The sequence below is a fragment of the Salvelinus fontinalis genome, chromosome 27, assembly GCF_029448725.1.
Source record: "Salvelinus fontinalis isolate EN_2023a chromosome 27, ASM2944872v1, whole genome shotgun sequence".
NCBI classification, from domain to species: Eukaryota; Metazoa; Chordata; class Actinopteri; order Salmoniformes; family Salmonidae; genus Salvelinus; species Salvelinus fontinalis.
The window spans coordinates 24,458,476-24,481,212 of NC_074691.1; the positions used below are offsets into that span (position 1 = coordinate 24,458,476).

The 22,737-nt window shown below is 51.2% G+C and overlaps 2 protein-coding genes across 7 annotated transcripts in view; one reads left to right on the forward strand and one right to left on the reverse strand.

The window, feature by feature from the left end:
- LOC129825338 (ATPase family AAA domain-containing protein 2-like) overlaps nt 1-18,076 on the forward strand; it is a 136,980-nt gene extending 118,904 nt beyond the window's left edge. For 2 of the 4 annotated variants that reach the window (XM_055885355.1, XM_055885354.1), the window contains exons 27-28: nt 5,974-6,123; nt 14,790-18,076. In XM_055885355.1, the coding sequence (XP_055741330.1) occupies nt 5,974-6,123; nt 14,790-14,831 (192 nt within the window). In that variant the 3' untranslated portion in view covers nt 14,832-18,076. The remainder of the gene's footprint in view (nt 1-5,973; nt 6,124-14,789) is intronic. The other 2 variants (XM_055885356.1, XM_055885358.1) reach the window with 1 other exon arrangement.
- Nucleotides 18,077-19,658: 1,582 nt separating this feature from the next.
- Nucleotides 19,659-22,737, reverse strand: part of LOC129825339 (kelch-like protein 29) — a 398,302-nt gene continuing 395,223 nt past the window's right edge. For all 3 annotated transcript variants that reach the window (XM_055885359.1, XM_055885361.1, XM_055885360.1), the window contains one exon: nt 19,659-20,626. In XM_055885359.1, the coding sequence (XP_055741334.1) occupies nt 20,443-20,626 (184 nt within the window). In that variant the 3' untranslated portion in view covers nt 19,659-20,442. The remainder of the gene's footprint in view (nt 20,627-22,737) is intronic.

The window sequence follows — 22,737 nt, forward strand, 5'->3', positions numbered from 1 at the left end:
GGGTAAGTCTCTAAGAGCTTTCCACACCTGGATTATGCAACATTTGCGCATTATTCTTTTCAAAATTCTTCAAGCTCTATGAGTTGGTTGTTGATCATTGCTAGACCACCATTTTCAGGTCTTGTCATAGATCTTTCAAGTAGATTGAAGTCAAAACTGTAACTCTGCCACTCAGGAACACAGAGACAGCAGGGGTTCAGACTTTAGATCCCAGTTCCTACATTTGAATATTAAAATGTATTTTATCAAACAAAACTATGCTACATTTTATCTCTGGGACCTTCAGAATGACAAATCAGAGCAAGATTACTGAATGTATGTACATTATTTACCTTCAGAGGTGAATGTATCAAACCAGTTGCCGTGATAAATGTTTTGTTGTTTTGCACTCTCCTCAAACAATAGCATGGTATTTTTTCACTGTAATAGCTACTGTAAATTGGGCATTGCAGTTAGATTAACAATAATTTAAGCTCTCTGACCATATAAAACATGTCTATTTCCTGAAAGTTGGCGGTTGTTTACGCCATTCTAGTCACATTAGCGCCCGTTAGCAACAACCGTCCCGGTTAAGGAACACCAATCCCGTAGAGGTTTTAATCATTTCACCATGCTCAAAGGGATATTCAATGTCTGCTTTTTAAATATATTTCTACCCATCTACCAATTTGTTGCCCTTTGCGAGGCATTGGAAAACCTCCCTGGTCTTTGGGTTTGAAATTCACTGCTTGACTGAGGGACCTTAAAATGATCTGTATGTGTGGGGTACAGAGATGAGGTAGTCATTCAAAAATCATGTTAAAGACTATTATTGCACACAGAGTGAGTCCATGCAACTTATTATGACTTGTTAAGCACATGTTTTACTCCTGAAGTTATTTAGGCTTGCTGTGTCAAAGGGGTTCAATACTTATTGACTCAAGATATTTCAGCTTTTCATTTGTAAAAAAAAACTTTGACATTATGGGATATTGTGTGTAGGCCAGTTAAACAAAATCTAAATGGAATCAATTTTAAGGCTGTAACACAACAAAATTTGGAAAAAGTCAAAGGGTGTGAGTACTTTCTGAAGGCACTGTATAGTTTGCTTAGCTAATGAATAAATGTTTATTGGTAGGCCAATTTGGTTGTCATTTTCTCATGTTAATCCTAACATTTCACGAAGCTATTCACAATGTCGCTATGCTGCCATTTTTAGACTGCTGGCTGGTGGCAATGATGTTGTTACTTATTCAGTAATTAAAGTTGGAAATTCAAACATTGTAAAATGTATTTTTGATGCAGCAGCATACTAATCAGCTAGTTTAGTTTTAGTTTTATACAACTGTCCTGTAGGCTATAGGCTACCTGACCCTGCATGACATGAGTCATCCTCTCGCTCTCTCCCAGCTTGGATAGAAGTTGTTGTGCATAAAACCAGTCCAACCTCAAACACTAGCTTACTAGGGATTGTTTCATTATGCAGCCTACTCTACCATATCACCGGATTCCTGCAACCCGCCTCACCCAATGTGGTACGGATCTGTTATTTTTATTCCTTATAACTGGAACTTCCATCAGGAGCTAGCCAGCTAACTAGCTACTAGTCTTTGTTAGCCACGGCTAGCGGTCCTCACCTGTTTTCCCTGCTTCAGCCAGCCTTAGCTTGGACAATCACTTGCCAGTCTGCACAGCGCGATATCAACCCAGAGCATATCGGACTGCTTCTCTACCATATCACCGGATTCCTGCCGCTCTGGATCATTACACCGGATCATTGCAGCTAGCTAGCGGTTACTGTTAGCTAACTCCTCTGTTCCCAAAGCAAGCACCAGCTAGCCTCGAGCTAGGCTTGTATACCAGCTAATTCTAGGGCTACAATACCTCCTTTGCCAATTGGTCTGGACCCTTTATTGTCGACACGGAGCCCCGCCAATCCATCGCGACTGGACTGCTGACGTGATCTCAACAGGCTATTCTGTTACGATGTCGCTGAAGAACCATCTACTAGCCCTGGCCCGCTAGCTTTTCTGAACGCTGTGTCCCCTGCTTGCCTAGCGTAGTAGTGACTACCGAACAGCACCCTGACTCACCTATTGCTGCTCTTTTGACCCTATGACCACTCGGCTACACAGCTGATGCCCCCTGGACTATTTCAATAACACGGTACCTCATTTTGTTGGCCCCAGCCTCGAACTCAGGTCCTGTGTGTACCTAACTGACCCGCTCTGCCCGTTCATCTCTATTTACCCATTGTTGTCTTAGCTCTCTTGATCAACACCTGTGATTGCTTTATAGCTCTCTCTGTCAATATGCCTTGGCTAGTTTTTATTGTTTTATTTTACTGTAGAGCCCTCAGTCTCGCTCAAAATGCCTTTGATAGCTCTTTCGTTCCACCCCACACACATGCGGAGACCTCACCTAGGTTAACTGATGCCTCCAGAGACGAAACCTCTCTCATCGTCACCCAACGAATAGGTTTACTTCCATTGTACTCACATCCTACCATACCCTTGTCTGTACATTATGCCTTGAACCTATTCTACCACGCCCAGAAATCTGCTCCTTTTATTATCTGTCCCCAACGCACTAGATGACCAGTTCTTATAGCCTTTAGCCGTACCCTTATCCTACTCCTCCTCTATTCCTCTGCTGATGTAGAGGTTAACCAAGGCCCCCAGTACTACACCTATTCCCCAGGCGCTCTCATTTTTTGACTAAAAGCCTCGCTCTCTCGCTGCCTCTGCCTCGCTCTCTCGCTGCCTCTGCCTCGCTCTCTCGCTGCCTCTGCCTCGCTCTCTCGCTGCCTCGCTCTCTCGCTGCCTCGCTCTCTCGCTGCCTCGCTCTCTCGCTGCCTCTGCCTCGCTGCCTCTGTCTCGCTCTCTCGCTGCCTCGCTCTCTCGCTGCCTCTGCCTCGCTCTCTCGCTGCCTCTGCCTCGCTCTCTCGCTGCCTCTGCCTCGCTCTCTCGCTGCCTCTGCCTCGCTCTCTCGCTGCCTCTGCCTCGCTCTCTCGCTGCCTCTGCCTCGCTCTCTCGCTGCCTCTGCCTCGCTCTCTCGCTGCCTCTGCCTCGCTCTCTCGCTGCCTCTGCCTCGCTCTCTCGCTGCCTCTGCCTCGCTCTCTCGCTGCCTCGCTCTCTCGCTGCCTCGCTCTCTCGCTGCCTCGCTCTCTCGCTGCCTCTGCCTCGCTGCCTCTGTCTCGCTCTCTCGCTGCCTCGCTCTCTCGCTGCCTCTGCCTCGCTGCCTCTGCCTCGCTCTCTCGCTGCCTCTGCCTCGCTGCCTCTGTCTCGCTCTCTCGCTGCCTCGCTCTCTCGCTGCCTCTGCCTCGCTGCCTCTGCCTCGCTCTCTCGCTGCCTCTGCCTCGCTGCCTCTGCCTCGCTCTCTCGCTGCCTCTGCCTCGCTCTCTCGCTGCCTCTGCCTCGCTCTCTCGCTGCCTCTGCCTCGCTCTCTCGCTGCCTCTGCCTCGCTCTCTCGCTGCCTCGCTCTCTCGCTGCCTCGCTCTCTCGCTGCCTCGCTCTCTCGCTGCCTCGCTCTCTCGCTGCCTCTGCCTCGCTGCCTCTGTCTCGCTCTCTCGCTGCCTCGCTGCCTCTGCCTCGCTGCCTCTGTCTCGCTCTCTCGCTGTCTCGCTCTCTCGCTGCCTCGCTCTCTCGCTGCCTCTGCCTCGCTCTCTCGCTGCCTCTGCCTCGCTCTCTCGCTGCCTCTGCCTCGCTCTCTCGCTGCCTCTGCCTCGCTCTCTCGCTGCCTCGCTCTCTCATTCTCTCGCTGCCTCTGCCTCGCTCGCTGCCTCACTCTCTGCCTCTCTCTCGCTCGCTGCCGCTCTCTGCCTCCCCCTGTACTTAATTCCCAGTGCTAGAGCAGCGGTGTGTTTTCTAGCAGCCTTAATACACAGCCCTCTACAGCCCACATAACACTAAAGCTGTTAACTCCACAGGTGATCAACACTGGCACACAATCCTCATATTAAACACTGTGAAAGGGCCTTTCATTACACCATGACCTGCTGGAGACGGACACAACCAGATAGCTGTATTAAGTGTGATTGACACTCAGGACATATGTCCAGTGATCTCAAAGCATCAGCACATGACCATGATGTATTCACTCCTTCACTTTCATAAGCATTGTAAAGGTTTTGTGAGGTGAAAGTTTATCAGGTGTTTGGTGTTCCAAGTAAGGGATCATCACTGATTAAGGGCTGGTGCTGAGTATCAATGCTAGCTAACATATATATATATATACACTAATATCCACAGGCTCTGCAGGGTGAGATATTTATGCCGATGTAACACTAACTGTTAACACACATTGAAGTCATCAGCTCTCCAGTTCAAAGCGTTCACACCTGATGCTGTGGTTATTTCTGTACCCTGGCATAAGCTGTGCCTTGGTCTCCATTTCAGAGATTCACATGCTACTGGGCTGGGCTCCAGGAGCACCAGGTGGGCATGTTTGTTACTGCAGTGTGTGTGTGTAGAGGTGATGTGTGCTGTGCTCAGGTTCAGGTCTATGTTCTCAGAATCACAGGGAGCCTGTCAGTGGCCTCATTAGCTGCCCTTGACGGGCTGAAACACACAGGGAACACTGTTTGTGTATTGAGTTGGCTGTGGGTGTGTGTGTGCAGAGTTGGGGCGGGGGTGTACTGGTGTAGTCATCTGCTTGGCCTCATGCTGTGCCTGAGCTGATAGGTCAGAGGTTACCATGGCTGTGACACCAATAAAGTGCTTCGTCCTCCCATCTGTGTTCCTTCGCTCTGAATTTTTCCAGATTTTGTTACGTCACAGCCTTCTGCTAAAATAGATTACATTTTATTGTTCCCTCATCAGTCTACACACAACACCCCATAATGACCAAGCAAAAACATGTAAAAATTTTTTTTTGCTCATTTATAAAAAAATAAAATAAACTGAAATTGTGACTCGTTCTCCCGTCTGGGTTCCTTCTCTCAGTCTTTAACTCTCGCTCATGTTTTGTTATTTTCTAAGAGGGGGCATTAGCAAGAAACAAGGCTGAGATGGTGAGGAAGAGGCATAAAGAAAGTGGGGGGATGGAGACGTGAGCGGGAGGAAGGGAGGTTGGAGTTAAATGGTCTGTCACAGCCCCCTTTAACAGGTTGGATTACAGCTCCTATGTGTGTTGGGAGCTCACTACCTCAGGGGGGCTGCTATCCCCACCACCACACACCTTACCCCCACTGGTACTATTGGCCTGGGCAACTGGACAGAGGCACAGCTGATTAAATCAGGCGTCTAACAAGGATAGAGGCAAAGAAGAGGGGGACCTTAGGAGAAAAGGGGATGAGATTAGAAGAGGTAGAGGACGGAGTGGGGAAGAAGCATAGTTGTAGATGTGGAGAGACGGGTTGAGAAAGGAGGGAGTTATTGAGACGGTATTAATGGGTAAAATAGTCATTTTTTTCAGTGTGTTCTTCGAGTCACTGTGTCCTTATTTGCAATTGAACAAATAGACAAATATCACCTCACTTGAATAATCCTGACATTTCACTGAGGAACCCACACCTTGTTCTTCTGACACACACACCATTCCCATCAGGGTTTCTCTGTTTGCCTGGCGTCTAATGACTGTAAATCTAGTCGCTGTGTGATGATTTGCTATTTCAGTCTATGCATTTTGATGAGCACACACATACACACACTGTGGCAAGCTGAGACGGAGCAGGTCAATTGAAAGGGTCTTTGACTGTCCTGAGTGTTTTAATTAAAGAAGCAAAGAAAAGTAAACACTGAGCTAATTATGATTTGCTGTAATTAGCTTTCCCTCTGATCTTAATTGCTTTTGAATATAGCTTACCTCCGTTTGTGTGAGAGTTGTGCTTGTAATGTGAATGCAGGGGATGTGTGCATGTTCCCTGTTGCATTTAATATTCTACTTGTGTGTGATCAGGATTTTTCATGTCTATGGCGTGAATGTGTTCTCTAAGGCAGCTTGTCCTTTCTGATGTGTATAATAACATAATGTGTGTTTGTGTGTGTGTATAAGGTATGTGTTCTCCTCTCCCAGGCCCTCTTGGACACAGTGGTACAGAGGAGTGACGGCTACAGCGTGGAGCGTTTAGAGAGACTCTTCTCTCTCCTCAGTCAGTGCATCTACCAACACCGCCTGGACTACGACAAGACACTGCTACTAGAGGTTAGACGAACACACACACACACACACACACAGCGACAGGCACGGTGCGGCACAGACACGGGGCGGCAGACACGGGGCGGCAGACACGGGGCGGCAGACACGGGGCGGCAGACACGCGGCGGCAGACACGCGGCGACAGACACGCGGCGACAGACACGCGGCGACACAGACACGGGGCGGCAGACACGCGGCGACACAGACACGGGGCGGCAGACACGCGGCGGCACAGACACGGGGCGGCAGACACGCGGCGGCACAGACACGGGGCGGCAGACACGCGGCGACACAGACACGCGGCGACACAGACACGGGGCGGCAGACACGCGGCGGCACAGACACGGGGCGGCAGACACGCGGCGACACAGACACGCGGCGACACAGACACGCGGCGGCACAGACACGCGGCGACAGACACGCGGCGACACAGACACGCGGCGGCACAGACACGCGGCGGCACAGACACGCGGCGGCACAGACACGCGGCGGCACAGACACGCGGCGGCACAGACACGCGGCGACACAGACACGGGGCGACACAGACACGCGGCGACACAGACACGCGGCGACACAGACACGCGGCGACACAGACACGGGGCGACACAGACACGCGGCGACACAGACACGCGGCGACACAGACACGCGGCGACACAGACACGGGGCGACACAGACACGCGGCGACACAGACACGCGGCGACACAGACACGCGGCGACACAGACACGCGGCGACACAGACACGGGGCGGCACAGACACGCGGCGACACAGACACGCGGCGACACAGACACGCGGCGACACAGACACGCGGCGGCAGACACGCGGCGACACAGACACGCGGCGACACAGACACGCGGCGACACAGACACGCGGCGGCACAGACACGCGGCGACACAGACACGGGGCGGCAGACACGCGGCGACACAGACACGGGGCGGCAGACACGCGGCGACACAGACACGCGGCGACACAGACACGCGGCGGCACAGACACGCGGCGGCACAGACACGCGGCGACACAGACACGCGGCGACACAGACACGCGGCGACACAGACACGGGGCGACACAGACACGCGGCGACACAGACACGCGGCGACACAGACACGGGGCGACACAGACACGGGGCGGCAGACACGCGGCGACACAGACACGCGGCGACACAGACACGCGGCGGCAGACACGCGGCGACACAGACACGCGGCGACACAGACACGCGGCGACACAGACACGCGGCGACACAGACACGCGGCGACACAGACACGGGGCGGCAGACACGGGGCGACACAGACACGCGGCGACACAGACACGCGGCGGCAGACACGCGGCGACACAGACACGCGGCGACACAGACACGCGGCGGCAGACGCGGCGGCAGACACGCGGCGACACAGACACGCGGCGACACAGACACGCGGCGACACAGACACGGGGCGGCAGACACGGGGCGACACACGCGGCGACACAGACACGGGGCGGCAGACACGGGGCGACAGACACGCGGCGACACAGACACGCGGCGACACAGACACGGGGCGACACAGACACGCGGCGACACAGACACGCGGCGACACAGACACGCGGCGACACAGACACGGGGCGGCAGACACGCGGCGGCAGACACGCGGCGACACAGACACGGGGCGACACAGACACGGGGCGACACAGACACGCGGCGACACAGACACGGGGCGACACAGACACGCGGCGACACAGACACGGGGCGGCAGACACGCGGCGGCAGACACGCGGCGACACAGACACGCGGCGACACAGACACGGGGCGACACAGACACGGGGCGACACAGACACGCGGCGACACAGACACGCGGCGACACAGACACGCGGCGACACAGACACGCGGCGACACAGACACGGGGCGGCAGACACGCGGCGACACAGACACGCGGCGACACAGACACGGGGCGACACAGACACGGGGCGACACAGACACGCGGCGACACAGACACGCGGCGACACAGACACCGGGCGACACAGACACGGGGCGACACAGACACGCGGCGACACAGACACGCGGCGACACAGACACGCGGCGACACAGACACGGGGCGGCAGACACGGGGCGACAGACACGCGGCGACACAGACACGGGGCGACACAGACACGCGGCGACACAGACACGCGGCGACACAGACACGGGGCGACACAGACACGCGGCGACACAGACACGCGGCGACACAGACACGGGGCGGCAGACACGGGGCGACAGACACGCGGCGACACAGACACGGGGCGACACAGACACGCGGCGACACAGACACGCGGCGACACAGACACGGGGCGACACAGACACGCGGCGACACAGACACGGGGCGGCAGACACGCGGCGGCAGACACGCGGCGACACAGACACGCGGCGGCACAGACACGCGGCGACACAGACACGCGGCGGCACAGACACGCGGCGACACAGACACGCGGCGGCACAGACACGCGGCGGCACAGACACGCGGCGACACAGACACTCGGCGACACAGACACGCGGCGACACAGACACGCGGCGACACAGACACGGGGCGACACAGACACGCGGCGACACAGACACGCGGCGACACAGACACGGGGCGACACAGACACGCGGCGACACAGACACGGGGCGGCAGACACGGGGCGACAGACACGCGGCGACACAGACACGGGGCGACACAGACACGCGGCGACACAGACACGCGGCGACACAGACACGGGGCGGCAGACACGCGGCGGCAGACACGCGGCGACACAGACACGCGGCGACACAGACACGCGGCGACACAGACACGGGGCGACACAGACACGCGGCGACACAGACACGCTGCGACACAGACAGGGGGCGACACAGACACGCGGCGACACAGACACGGGGCGACACAGACACGCGGCGACACAGACACGCGGCGACACAGACACGCGGCGACACAGACACGCGGCGACACAGACACGGGGCGGCAGACACGGGGCGACAGACACGCGGCGACACAGACACGGGGCGACACAGACACGGGGCGGCAGACACGGGGCGGCAGACGCGGCGGCAGACACGCGGCGACACAGACACGCGGCGACACAGACACGCGGCGACACAGACACGGGGCGACAGACACGCGGCGACAGACACGGGGCGACAGACACGGGGCGACAGACACGGGGCGACAGACACGGGGCGACAGACACGGGGCGACAGACACGGGGCGACACAGACACGGGGCGACAGACACGGGGCGACAGACACGGGGCGACAGACACGCGGCGACAGACACGCGGCGACACAGACACGGGGCGACAGACACGGGGCGACAGACACGGGGCGACAGACACGGGGCGACAGACACGGGGCGACAGACACGGGGCGACACAGACACGGGGCGACACAGACACGGGGCGACACAGACACGGGGCGACAGACACGGGGCGACACAGACACGGGGCGACAGACACGGGGCGACACAGACACGGGGCGACACAGACACGGGGCGACACAGACACGGGGCGACACAGACACGGGGCGACAGACACGGGGCGACAGACACGGGGCGACAGACACGGGGCGACACAGACACGGGGCGACAGACACGGGGCGACAGACACGGGGCGACACAGACACGGGGCGACAGACACGCGGCGACAGACACGCGGCGACACAGACACGGGGCGACAGACACGGGGCGACAGACACGCGGCGACACAGACACGGGGCGACAGACACGGGGCGACATACACGGGGCGACAGACACGCGGCGACACAGACACGGGGCGACACAGACACGCGGCGACACAGACACGGGGCGACAGACACGGGGCGACAGACACGGGGCGACAGACACGGGGCGACAGACACGGGGCGACAGACACGCGGCGACAGACACGCGGCGACAGACACGCGGCGACACAGACACGGGGCGACAGACACGGGGCGACAGACACGCGGCGACAGACACGGGGCGACAGACACGGGGCGACAGACACGGGGCGACAGACACGGGGCGACAGACACGGGGCGACAGACACGCGGCGACAGACACGCGGCGACAGACACGCGGCGACAGACACGGGGCGACACAGACACGGGGCGACAGACACGGGGCGACACAGACACGGGGCGACACAGACACGCGGCGACACAGACACGGGGCGGCAGACACGCGGCGGCAGACACGCGGCGACACAGACACGCGGCGGCACAGACACGCGGCGACACAGACACGCGGCGGCACAGACACGCGGCGACACAGACACGCGGCGGCACAGACACGCGGCGGCACAGACACGCGGCGACACAGACACTCGGCGACACAGACACGCGGCGACACAGACACGCGGCGACACAGACACGCGGCGACACAGACACGGGGCGACACAGACACGCGGCGACACAGACACGGGGCGGCAGACACGGGGCGGCAGACACGCGGCGACACAGACACGGGGCGACACAGACACGCGGCGACACAGACACGCGGCGACACAGACACGCGGCGACACAGACACGGGGCGGCAGACACGCGGCGGCAGACACGCGGCGACACAGACACGCGGCGACACAGACACGCGGCGACACAGACACGGGGCGACACAGACACGCGGCGACACAGACACGCGGCGACACAGACAGGGGGCGACACAGACACGCGGCGACACAGACACGGGGCGACACAGACACGCGGCGACACAGACACGCGGCGACACAGACACGCGGCGACACAGACACGCGGCGACACAGACACGCGGCGACACAGACACGGGGCGGCAGACACGGGGCGACAGACACGCGGCGACACAGACACGGGGCGACACAGACACGCGGCGACACAGACACGGGGCGGCAGACACGGGGCGGCAGACGCGGCGGCAGACACGCGGCGACACAGACACGCGGCGACACAGACACGCGGCGACACAGACACGGGGCGACAGACACGCGGCGACAGACACGGGGCGACAGACACGGGGCGACAGACACGGGGCGACAGACACGGGGCGACAGACACGGGGCGACACAGACACGGGGCGACAGACACGGGGCGACAGACACGGGGCGACAGACACGCGGCGACAGACACGCGGCGACACAGACACGCGGCGACACAGACACGGGGCGACACAGACACGGGGCGACAGACACGGGGCGACAGACACGGGGCGACAGACACGGGGCGACACAGACACGGGGCGACACAGACACGGGGCGACACAGACACGGGGCGACAGACACGGGGCGACACAGACACGGGGCGACACAGACACGGGGCGACACAGACACGGGGCGACACAGACACGGGGCGACACAGACACGGGGCGACACAGACACGGGGCGACACAGACACGGGGCGACAGACACGGGGCGACAGACACGGGGCGACACAGACACGGGGCGACAGACACGCGGCGACAGACACGCGGCGACAGACACGCGGCGACACAGACACGGGGCGACAGACACGGGGCGACAGACACGCGGCGACACAGACACGGGGCGACAGACACGGGGCGACATACACGGGGCGACAGACACGCGGCGACACAGACACGGGGCGACACAGACACGCGGCGACACAGACACGGGGCGACAGACACGGGGCGACAGACACGGGGCGACAGACACGGGGCGACAGACACGCGGCGACAGACACGGGGCGACAGACACGCGGCGACAGACACGCGGCGACAGACACGCGGCGACACAGACACGGGGCGACAGACACGGGGCGACAGACACGGGGCGACAGACACGGGGCGACAGACACGGGGCGACAGACACGGGGCGACAGACACGCGGCGAAAGACACGCGGCGACAGACACGCGGCGACAGACACGGGGCGACAGACACGGGGCGACAGACACGCGGCGACAGACACGCGGCGACAGACACGCGGCGACAGACACGGGGCGACAGACACGGGGCGACAGACACGGGGCGACAGACACGGGGCGACAGACACGCGGCGACAGACACGCGGCGACAGACACGGGGCGACAGACACGGGGCGACAGACACGGGGCGACAGGCACGGGGCGACAGGCACGGGGCGACAGGCACGGGGCGACAGGCACGGGGCGACACAGACACGGGGCGACACAGACACGGGGCGACACAGACACGGGGCGACAGACACGCGGCGACACAGACAATTGGTTGTTTTTCCTTGCTTGACAGCCATTTTCAAGTCAAAACTGTCAAAGTGGGGGGGGGGGAAATGTTTTAAATGAAAAATAAAACATATATACGCATCTTCATTAGAGTCAATACATGTTAGAATCACCTTTGGCATCTATGACAGCTGTGAGTCTTTCTGGGTAAGTCTCTAAGCGCTTTCCACACCTGGATTGTACAATGTTTGCCCATTTATTCTTTTAAAAATGATTTAAGCTTTGTCAAATTGGTTGTTGATCCTTGCTTGACAGCCATTTTCAAGTCAAAACTGAAACTAGGCCATTCAGGAACATTCAATGTCATCTTGGTAAGCAACTACAGTGTAGATTTGGCCTTGTGTTTTAGGTTATTTTTGAGCTGAAAAATGAATTTTTCTCCCAGTGTCTGTTGGAATGCATACAACCAGGTTTTCCTCTAGGATTGCTCTATTCCATTTATTTTTATTTAAAAAAAACTCCCTAGTCCTTGCTGATGTCAACCATACCCATAACATGATGCAGTCACCACCATGCTTGACAATATGAAGTGGTGCTCTGTTGGATTTGCCTGAAACGTAACACTTAGTATTCAGTGCAAGAAATTTGCTTTTGTCTTATAGTGCCTTGTTGCAAACAGGATGCATGTTTTAGAATATTTGTATTCTGTACAGGTTTCGTTCTTTTCACTCTGTCAGTTAGGTTAGTATTGTGGAGTAACTACAATGTTGTTGATCCATCCTCAGTTTTCTCCTATCACAACCATTAAACTCTAACATTTTTAAAGTCACCATTGGCCTCATGGTGAAATCCCTGAGTGGTTTCCTTCCTCTCCAGCAACTGAGTTAGTAAGGACGCCTGTATCTTTGCAGTGACTGACACACCATCCAAAGTGTCTTTAATAACTTCACCATGCTCAAAGGGATATTCAGTGTCTGATTTGTTTTATTTTTTACACTTCCACCAATAGGTGCCCTTCTTTGCGAGGCATTGTAAAACCTCCCTGGTCTGGCTGAATCTGTGCTTGAAATGCACTAATTGACCTTACAGATAATTGTATGTGTGGGGTACAGAGATGAGACAGTGTTAAACACGCCATACAACTTATTATGTGACTTGTTAAGCACATTTTTACTCCTTTATTTATTTAGGCTTGCCATAACAAAGGGGCTGAATACTTATTAAGACATTTGAGTTTTTAATTAATTTAAATTAAATTCCACTTTGACATTATGGGTTATTGTGTGCAGATCAGTGACACAATCTAAAGGTAATCAATTTAAAATTCAGGCTGTAATGAAACAAAATGTGGAAAAAGGCGTGAACTTCCTGAAGGAACGGTAGCTATAGACATATACACAGACAAGCTTATTTCACCCTTCAAATACTCTGCTGTGGTAGATGTGTGCTTGGTTTCTGAAAGCTAATGGTGAGACTGAAGGCTTCTAGGCCTAACAACTAACATTGTCTGACTCCTAGTGAGTGCTACAGAGAGTAGCCAGCGTTGTGTTGTTTGAGGGTCGTATTAACTAGAGGCATATCGAAATGTCTCTGGCTAGTGCTGTCAGAGCGAGGACAGGAGGGGTGTGGACACACAGACAGGCTGGCCGCTAGAGAGAGGGGGATTGTTTGTATGCCTGGTCAGTGATTCTCCTGTTCAGGGACCAGAGTGGTTTCTGTTAACAGGGCTGCTCAACAGATCAGGCACGTCTACAGCTCAAACCCAGCCACCTAGAGCAGACCGACCCCCTCGCCCTTTCGAACACACTGTGTTGGTATAAGATGTCTGTTGTCGTCCTTCATCTTGTATGTGCATGGGGAGACATATATCAAATTAATTTCATTAATTTGAATTTGTTTTAGCGCAATGTTCCAAATGCCTGTATCACAAGAATCAAGGTTTTAACATATTTCTTTTGTTTTTATAAGCGTTTGTCTTTATGGTCTCATCTCCTTTGCTTCTTCTGTGCACCTTCCCACTCGCACGCACACCAAGCCCCTCCCCCTGCCACTCACAACAAAGATGAAATATCACTTCTTCCTCTCTGACAAGCGGTTTCAACTCACTATTAGCATTTGAGGTTTGGTTCAACAGAATGGTTCATATGGACACCGAAACATGATTTTACTGTAATAGAGGAGAAGTGAACTTTCTACTGACCCTTTAATGTATCTACTACCAACATTTAGAATAGAGCAGACCCTACTAAAAATGGAAGTATCAATGAACATTGACTGTGTAAATAGTCAGTTTCTGTCATGCGTGACGTTGTCGTACCACTAGCAGCAGTTTAGCCACAGACTGTTATACAGGCTGTATAGTTGACTTTTTCTAGCACCTTTCACCAGGTCTTAGAGCTTTACGCTGTATAGAGGTAACTCCCCTCATCCCCCGGGTGTGTTCTACTCACATTCATGACATTGAGAATAATAATTTAATTGTTGGTGCCAACATGGCTCATTTGAATTCATTGAGCACCTATTAGTAAGCTTGTGGTTTCAGTGTAACAGATGTGATTCATTCTGACCTGTTTGTTTCTGTTTTTTCAGGAGATGGAGAGGAAAGTCCAGAATTTCATTACATTCCTGTGAGACTCAGCGAGACAGTCAGGTTGACCCTGATTTAGACTCTGAACACACACACACACATGCGAGAGGAACAGAGACCAGCCATTGGGCCAAGTCCTAACACACAGAGCAAATACATCGCCCTGGTCTTAACGTAAACGACAGAACAAGGAAAAGAAGAGGAGACTTTCTATGGTGCTATAGTCTCAGGTACCCTGGTCGGACCCAGACCCAGTCTACAACCAAACGGACTCATGGACACACACACAGGAATGGTGAAAGGGGTGTCGCTGGTGCTATTCAGGTGCTATCCTAATCCATGGGGCTCTGGGGAGTAACTGACCAACAAAACAGATTGGGTGATGTCATATCTCAATACGGCCTACTTTTGAACTGAGCACACACAGACTACATGTAAACTACATATGTGCTTAGTTATACTGACACACACACACACACACACACACAGTAAACCCAGGCACAGATTGTCACCAGCAGTGTGTGTGCAGTTAGCTAGGAGGTTAAGACAGTCTCCTGTTTCGTTACCATTGCTGAACCCATCTCCTCTCAGTACTGAATCAGCATCATAGGCCAGTCATCTCATAGATACAACAGCTCACAGATCATACTGAGTCATTCAAACAGCCTGCTTTGATTAGCATCTGGCTCTAATCAATACATATAATTGATAGATTTTTGATTGATATGGCTCTAATAGCCGCCCAATGTCCATTAAATGTTGTGAACGTGACAATACAGTTAGTTCATGTTGCACTGGTGGCCCAGAATCAGAGCCATACGTTACATATGGAAACAGAAAGATATGGCGGTGTTTAGAATCAATTGCAAACTGATTACAAAAACATGAAATCCCCCTTAACAATTAAACGTGTTACTGGAATGCATCAACAGAAACTAAGGACGCGTTTATTTTTTAGCTTTTCAGTCGTATCAAACAGATTGACATGCTGCTTGTGGAAGCTGAATCACATCTCTGTCCGGAATTGTCCGTTTTTTTCAACACAAGCTGTGCCCTGCTAGTTTTTATTTCCCATCCACACCAAACTAACTGGAAGCGATTTAATTGGACACTTCTTGTAGTTTGCACTGCCTAGCATGTGCCTTATTTAACCCCCAATGAACTTTAATATTTCTGAAAGAAGGGTTTTTATCAACTGCTCTGTTCAATGTAGTGCAGTACAGTGGGTTCGATGTAGGCATTTTCCCCTTACTAACCACAGATCTAGGATCAGTTCACCCAACTATAACCTTTTGGGGGGGATAATATCTGACCCAGGACCAGCGGACAGACGTCACTTCTACAGTACCAAACTCAGGATAGTCACAGTATGAAAGCAGATCTGCTAAGTCTTTTCCTGCCCAAATGGAATAAGTAAAGAAGGATTTTGAGGACAATAGGGTTTTTATTACTTTCATGTGGATGGAGGTAAATTGTGGTGCCAATTTTCCCCAAAATATATACATTTCCTCAATTAGGTGCTGAGTTTGTGCGCATTTGTTCAAATTTTGACTTTTTCAATTTTATACGATACGTTTGCAACGATGTTTGGATTGTGAAGCTTCTGATGATGAACAAGGCCATTCTGTTGAGGTTAGAACAGCATTATATTGTTTAATTCATTTTGTTTTTGGATTGTCTACGCCTGAAGGCAGTGAGAATGTTGTAATCCGCTATGGTCGATCCATGTTCATCTTGTGGTAAAGATATTTGCTTTTCTACTTTTTCTTCTTGGCTTTCCTTGGCCATGGATTAGTCCATGTTTTGACCAGAGTTAGCCGTTGGGTCAAACAGACAACCCTTTCTCTTTCAAATCATTCTTAACACCAGGGTTCCAACTCAGGTCTGGAGAACTACTAGGTGTACAGGCTTTTGTTCCAAATAAACAACTAAACATGGTCTTCAGTCTGGCTCACAATTGGGCTGTAACAAAATCCTAGTAGCTCTCTAAGATTGGAGAGTTGTAAAAGCCCTGCTTTATGCTGATCCAAACTCCAACCCCTGATGCTCTCCACCTCTGCCTTCTCTTGGATCGCTGGGTGAAGATTTAACAAAGTTAAAAATATGCAAACTAGCATTTTGAGGCCTAAGCATTGGACTACTGCAGAGAGAAACAAAGCTACCTCAGCTTAATTTATTTTAATGCTATGACAAACCGTTTACTGGGTGCAAACAGTATTAGGCCATGTTCCAAACTATTGTCGCAACTCTCATACTGCTAAGGTACTGGATCATCAGCACAAGGTCTGTGGCTGCTGCGGTAACACCAGTTTGTTTGTCTTTATTGCATTTGAGCCGAGACGAAACATACAGCATTTAAGTTCAAGCAAATGTCAAACTGTATATTTCAGTTCTGCAGACAGTCGTCCTAAGTTTGCTTTCCTTTCAGATCGTACTACACTATTTTACAGGCTATTGCGATTCTTCTGTCCATCTAACCACGATCTCCTTTTACATTGAGCTCGACGTGTTTGTAGACTCATCTTTCTCGTGGTGTTCCATTTTCTTTTTATTTATTAACATAATTATTCAACATGTTTGTCTTAATATCCATTAACTGTCTTTGTATATTTGAAAATTTAACAAATTGGGAAGAGTTGTTACTCAAAGTTATTTGAGCTTAGTGCCGAGGTAGCAGGTTTTGGAGCGTTTCGGGGAATAAAGGAGGTTACAGGTGTCTCAGGTTTCTTCAGGCTACACTTATTCCATTGTGGTGATTCATTTTTTCTTGTTTTGTGGTTATGGACTGTGGCATACTGGACGAGGCTAACGTTGACTTATCGGAATTTTTACTTAAAAAAATACAATAGTGTGTCGCGGAATCAATTTGGCAACCAAGTAAAATAGTTTGTCAGCATTTTTTGGGGGGCAAAATCATTTTAAGAATTGGGGAATAAAATATTTGTTTTTATATTTGTATCCTCATGTTCTTGTCTATACATTTTAGTCAGTTTGGACAAACAACCAATTTTTGTCTGGTAGTTAAACGATTTAGTCCAGTATGCAGAATGAGCGCAATTCTCCATCACAACTTAATTTTATCTGAAATACTGAGTTTCTCTTTTCGGGTGAGATTCATTTAGTATGTTTTTTTTCTGTAGCATCACCATGTTTAATTTCTTTGAGGTTAGTGTATTGAACATCCTTTTCCCCATTTAAGTGTTACTTTAGTGTTATATTTTAAATAAAACCTTTACTGTATTTCTGAAATAAACTGCTGTGATAAACTTGAATAAAGGTGCAAATTGTACTTTTTGTCAAGTGCTTTCATTTCCGCAGTGCACATGCCTGTCATAATTTTGGTTTTGAAACTGATTCCTTTTATTTAAGGTTGTAAATAAGTTATGCCTTAATATTTGTAAATTTTGGTTATTTAGGTAACTAGTCTGGATCGCTGAAGTTCATCTTCACAGCGTGATTGAAATTGAGGCAATTTTCCTGCATTCGCGGTAAACGCTTATGTACCTCAATCGGAATTTACATCACGCAACCTAACACTTCAGATTGAATGGAGCCCTAGTAAGTAAAACTTTCCCTCAAAGCAGCGATCGTAAGAAAAGACAACTGCAAGTGTTGTGGTGGATTCAAACCGAATAAAAATTAACCTTTTCTCAATAGGGGGTGCTGTTTTCAGTTTCTAAAACGGTTTGAATCCAGCCGTTAGCGGAAGAAAGGCAACCATTCACTCAAAAGCTTTATGTATAAGACGGCACCCAGACCGGCTTATTTCACCCAACTCCGTTCTCTTATATAGAGGCAGCATTAGGTTTTGATGATTGGCTAGCAAGTCACCATCAGCCGATAATTGTAGAATGTTTTACTGAAGGTGTTGCTTGCACATCGCTGGTCCACTCCGGTAGAAAACGAGTTGAGCGTTCCACACAAACAATGACTCAACCATTGTGGTATGTATTTTTTTTATTTTGGGTACAGACATACATTTTTTTTTTGTCCAACCTAGCACTTTTTTCTAAAAACGTTTATACAGAACCACCTTCAGGTTTTAAAATATACATATTTCCTCCCGGTATTTACAGAATGTCCAAACACCGGAGCTCGCAGTGATATACAAATACATTGCCTTCAGAAAGTATTCACACCCCTTGACTTGTTCCACATTGTTACTTTAAAATGGATTTGTCGTGTTAGAAAAATGTTCTCAATATCGCAAAAATTATGTTAACCACTAATTGCACATTTTTACTTCTGAACTTGTTAACAATGGGGTTGAATACTTACAATACATTTCAGCTTTTAATTTGTAAACACTTCAACATGTGGAAAAGGTCAAGGGGTGTGAATAGTTTGAAGGCACTGCGCTATCCGTAGCGCGACGGAAATGTCAAGGTAATTTCCGATTGATCCGACATATGCAGCGTTTAGCGTGAATGCAGTCTCCACCAACCTTGCCTTTCAATTTCTATCGCACTGTAGCGCAGGTGAAACAGTTTGATCCTTGAGCCACAGGTGGTTATTGTGCTTTGGCTGTGTGGAGGAGAAATGCCCAGTTGGAGTGTCTTTGATGTCAAGATACAGGGCCACCCTACCTTCGGTGCTGCCAGTTAAGTCATCTTTCTGGCCCAGAAAGAGACCAAGTATCCAATGTGTCCTTATAAACCGGGGGCAGGGGACATCCAGAGAAAAACAAGGCTGATCTTTCTCATCACAGTTGGAAGTTGTTTCTAAAACCCTGTGGACTCCCTGCATCCCTCCACACACAAACATCTGCCCTGTTCTCCTGTCCTAACGCCACTACGGAAGGTCCTCAAACATATCATTCCATTTGGACATACATTTTACCTCCGTAACAGAAACCACTAAGTGACAACAAAGACTGGGATGGCTTTTAATATACTTGAGTCAGGAACACAAAGGGCCTTTCAAATAAATGGACAGAACTAAAATAACTATGTATCAAACTAAAGACTAGTAGCAAGGAGCGGCCCTGTGCCTATATAATGAGGGGATATTTTGGCATTGAGGCCCTTTATCGACTTCCCCAGAGTCAGATGAACTTGTGGACACCATGTTTCTGTGTCATGTATGTTAGAAGTAGTTTGCTAACTAGCACCTCCAACTTCCATCAAACTGGACATAGAAACATGGTGTCCACAAGTTCATCTGACTCTGGGGATGTCGATAAAGGGCCTCAATGCCAAAATTCAGACAAATTCCTTTAAGCTACACTTTATAATACATACAGTAGCTTAGGCACCAGTTCCTAACATGGCAGAGTGGTTCAAGATAAGATGTCTACATTCTGCATGGGAGGGAGGGAGGGGGGTTAAGACAACAATGCTGGCATCAAGTCCTGGGGGTGTTGTAGTTGGATGGTGCTGACTGGTTGACCCCCAAAAGCTGCACAGTGTCCTGCCCCAACCAGACCGGTCAGGGGTGAGTTTCCCAAAAGCTTCATAGCTAACGTGGCACTTTGTTTCTCTAAACAACCCAGGTCCACAGGAGAGAAGAAACAATAATTGTCAAATCGATGTTTCACTAAATGAAGAACTTTGCTGTTCTAAGAGTGCCGTGGTCTGGGTAGTCAAGAGACAAACTGCCACATCGGCTAGCTTTCTGGAAACTCATTCATCCCTCTGAGCCAAATGGAAACCGGGCTCAGCCACTCTGGATGTACTTCTTGATGACAACACAGCCATGTCTGAAGAGAGGGCAGGGCAGCGACTGGAGGAGCGTCCAGTTGTTAGTGTGGGGGTCAAAGGTCTCCATGTTACCCAGGGCAGGACCCTCGCTGCTCACGATGCCCCCCGTCGCATAGATCTTACCATCCAGGATCACCGCACTGTAGAGAGAAACAAAGATCAAAGTTGTTCATTTTAATTACGTTATTCATGATCAAAACATGTCCAGGAATAAATCCACTGAGATTCATCATCTAGTTTCTATGACAACATATACATTAAAGATGGAATCCGTAGCGGGGAAACTGCCACGTCAGTTTGCGACATAACAAAGACGTTACCTCAAACAACGAACATTGTTTAATTCCCTCGAGCATCATTCACACGTGATAGAACAGCAGTATATAACCACCATGAAGATCTTTTAGCAGGATGCTCCTCTGCCCCGTTTCAAAAACAAATGTGCCTGGGGATGACCAGCAGCGCCGTTTCAACTTATGTGGATCTCAGCTTTAAGAGAAAACATTTCGTTGCTTGTCCATGTTAGGTAATTAACAGGAAATGACATTTCCCTAGACGGTGTTCAGACAGCAAGGTTAAGCCTAACATGGCTAACTATCCTCTTCATGGTGGAAATATTCATTAAACATCAGAGATGGAGAAAAGCAGACAATGAGTCTGAACCTGTCGCTGTGAGAGAAAATTACTGACATTCAACATGACACCGCTTTCCAAGAGAGATAAATGAACTTTGCAGAGGGAGAAAAAGGAATGAAAAAAATATTTTCAAATGTGCTCATTTGATGTGAGGAACAGAAACAGAGGACTGTGTGTAGGGAGGAAGGATTAAAACTTTGCCTGTAAGCTGATTACAGTTTTGTAATCCCACTGGGGGCTGGCGCCATCTCCATTTACATAAGGTACACACACAATCACTGATGGGACCCATGAGATTATTACATAAAGAGTCAATCCAGTCAGAAGGAAAGCTGATCCAGATGGGACACAGTGCTGGCTAAAGCCTAACTGGGCTGTTAAAGATAAACAAGGAGAATTCAGCCAGGGACTCAGCCACAAGGACAGGGAAAAGGAAAAATGAAGTGTCCGCATTAGTTTATAATGACTGCTGGTGCATGGGGCTGGCTGAGTGTGAGTGTAGTGTATGTGCATCGGTCTGTGTGTGATCACTAAACTAGCATCAGTCTTATTCAGTAAACTGAAAGCAGCTGCTGTTGTGTGGGGGAATAGTTGATCAATAATTCTGACAGCGTGATGTTGTACATTAACTAGGTAGACTTAGATATGTCTGGAAGTGCTCCCAAAATGTATTTAGGAGTCTCTGTCTCAAGTGGGTCCTATACACTAGGCCAGAGTTGGGGACTTGAGACCGGGACTAGAATCTCACTTCAGTCACAAAAATCCAGACTCCTGGTAGACTGACATCCTGCAGGACTCCTGTGGATCCGGTGAGATCTTAACAATCAAAGAGAGACATAACTAATTCAACATCTATAGTGGTGGTTCATACTGACCCCTAACGTGGTTCATGTTAATCCCTTACCTGCAGAACTGTCGTGAGTGGTTCACGTGGGTTCTTACCTGCAGAACTGTCGTGAGTAGTTCACGTGGGTTCTTACCTGCAGAACTGTCGTGAGTAGTTCACGTGGGTTCTTACCTGCAGAACTGTCGTGAGTAGTTCACGTGGGTTCTTACCTGCAGAACTATCGTGAGTAGTTCACGTGGGTTCTTACCTGCAGAACTGTCGTGAGTGGTTCACGTGGGTTCTTACCTGCAGAACTGTCGTGAGTGGTTCACGTGGGTTCTTACCTGCAGAACTGTCGTGAGTAGTTCACGTGGGTTCTTACCTGCAGAACTGTCGTGAGTAGTTCACGTGGGTTCTTACCTGCAGAACTGTCGTGAGTGGTTCACGTGGGTTCTTACCTGCAGAACTGTCGTGAGTGGTTCACGTGGGTTCTTACCTGCAGAACTGTCGTGAGTGGTTCACGTGGGTTCTTACCTGCAGAACTGTCGTGAGTGGTTCACGTGGGTTCTTACCTGCAGAACTGTCGTGAGTGGTTCACGTGGGTTCTTACCTGCAGAACTGTCGTGAGTGGTTCACGTGGGTTCTTACCTGCAGAACTGTCGTGAGTGGTTCACGTGGGTTCTTACCTGCAGAACTGTCGTGAGTGGTTCACGTGGGTTCTTACCTGCAGAACTGTCGTGAGTGGTTCACGTGGGTTCTTACCTGCAGAACTGTCGTGAGTGGTTCACG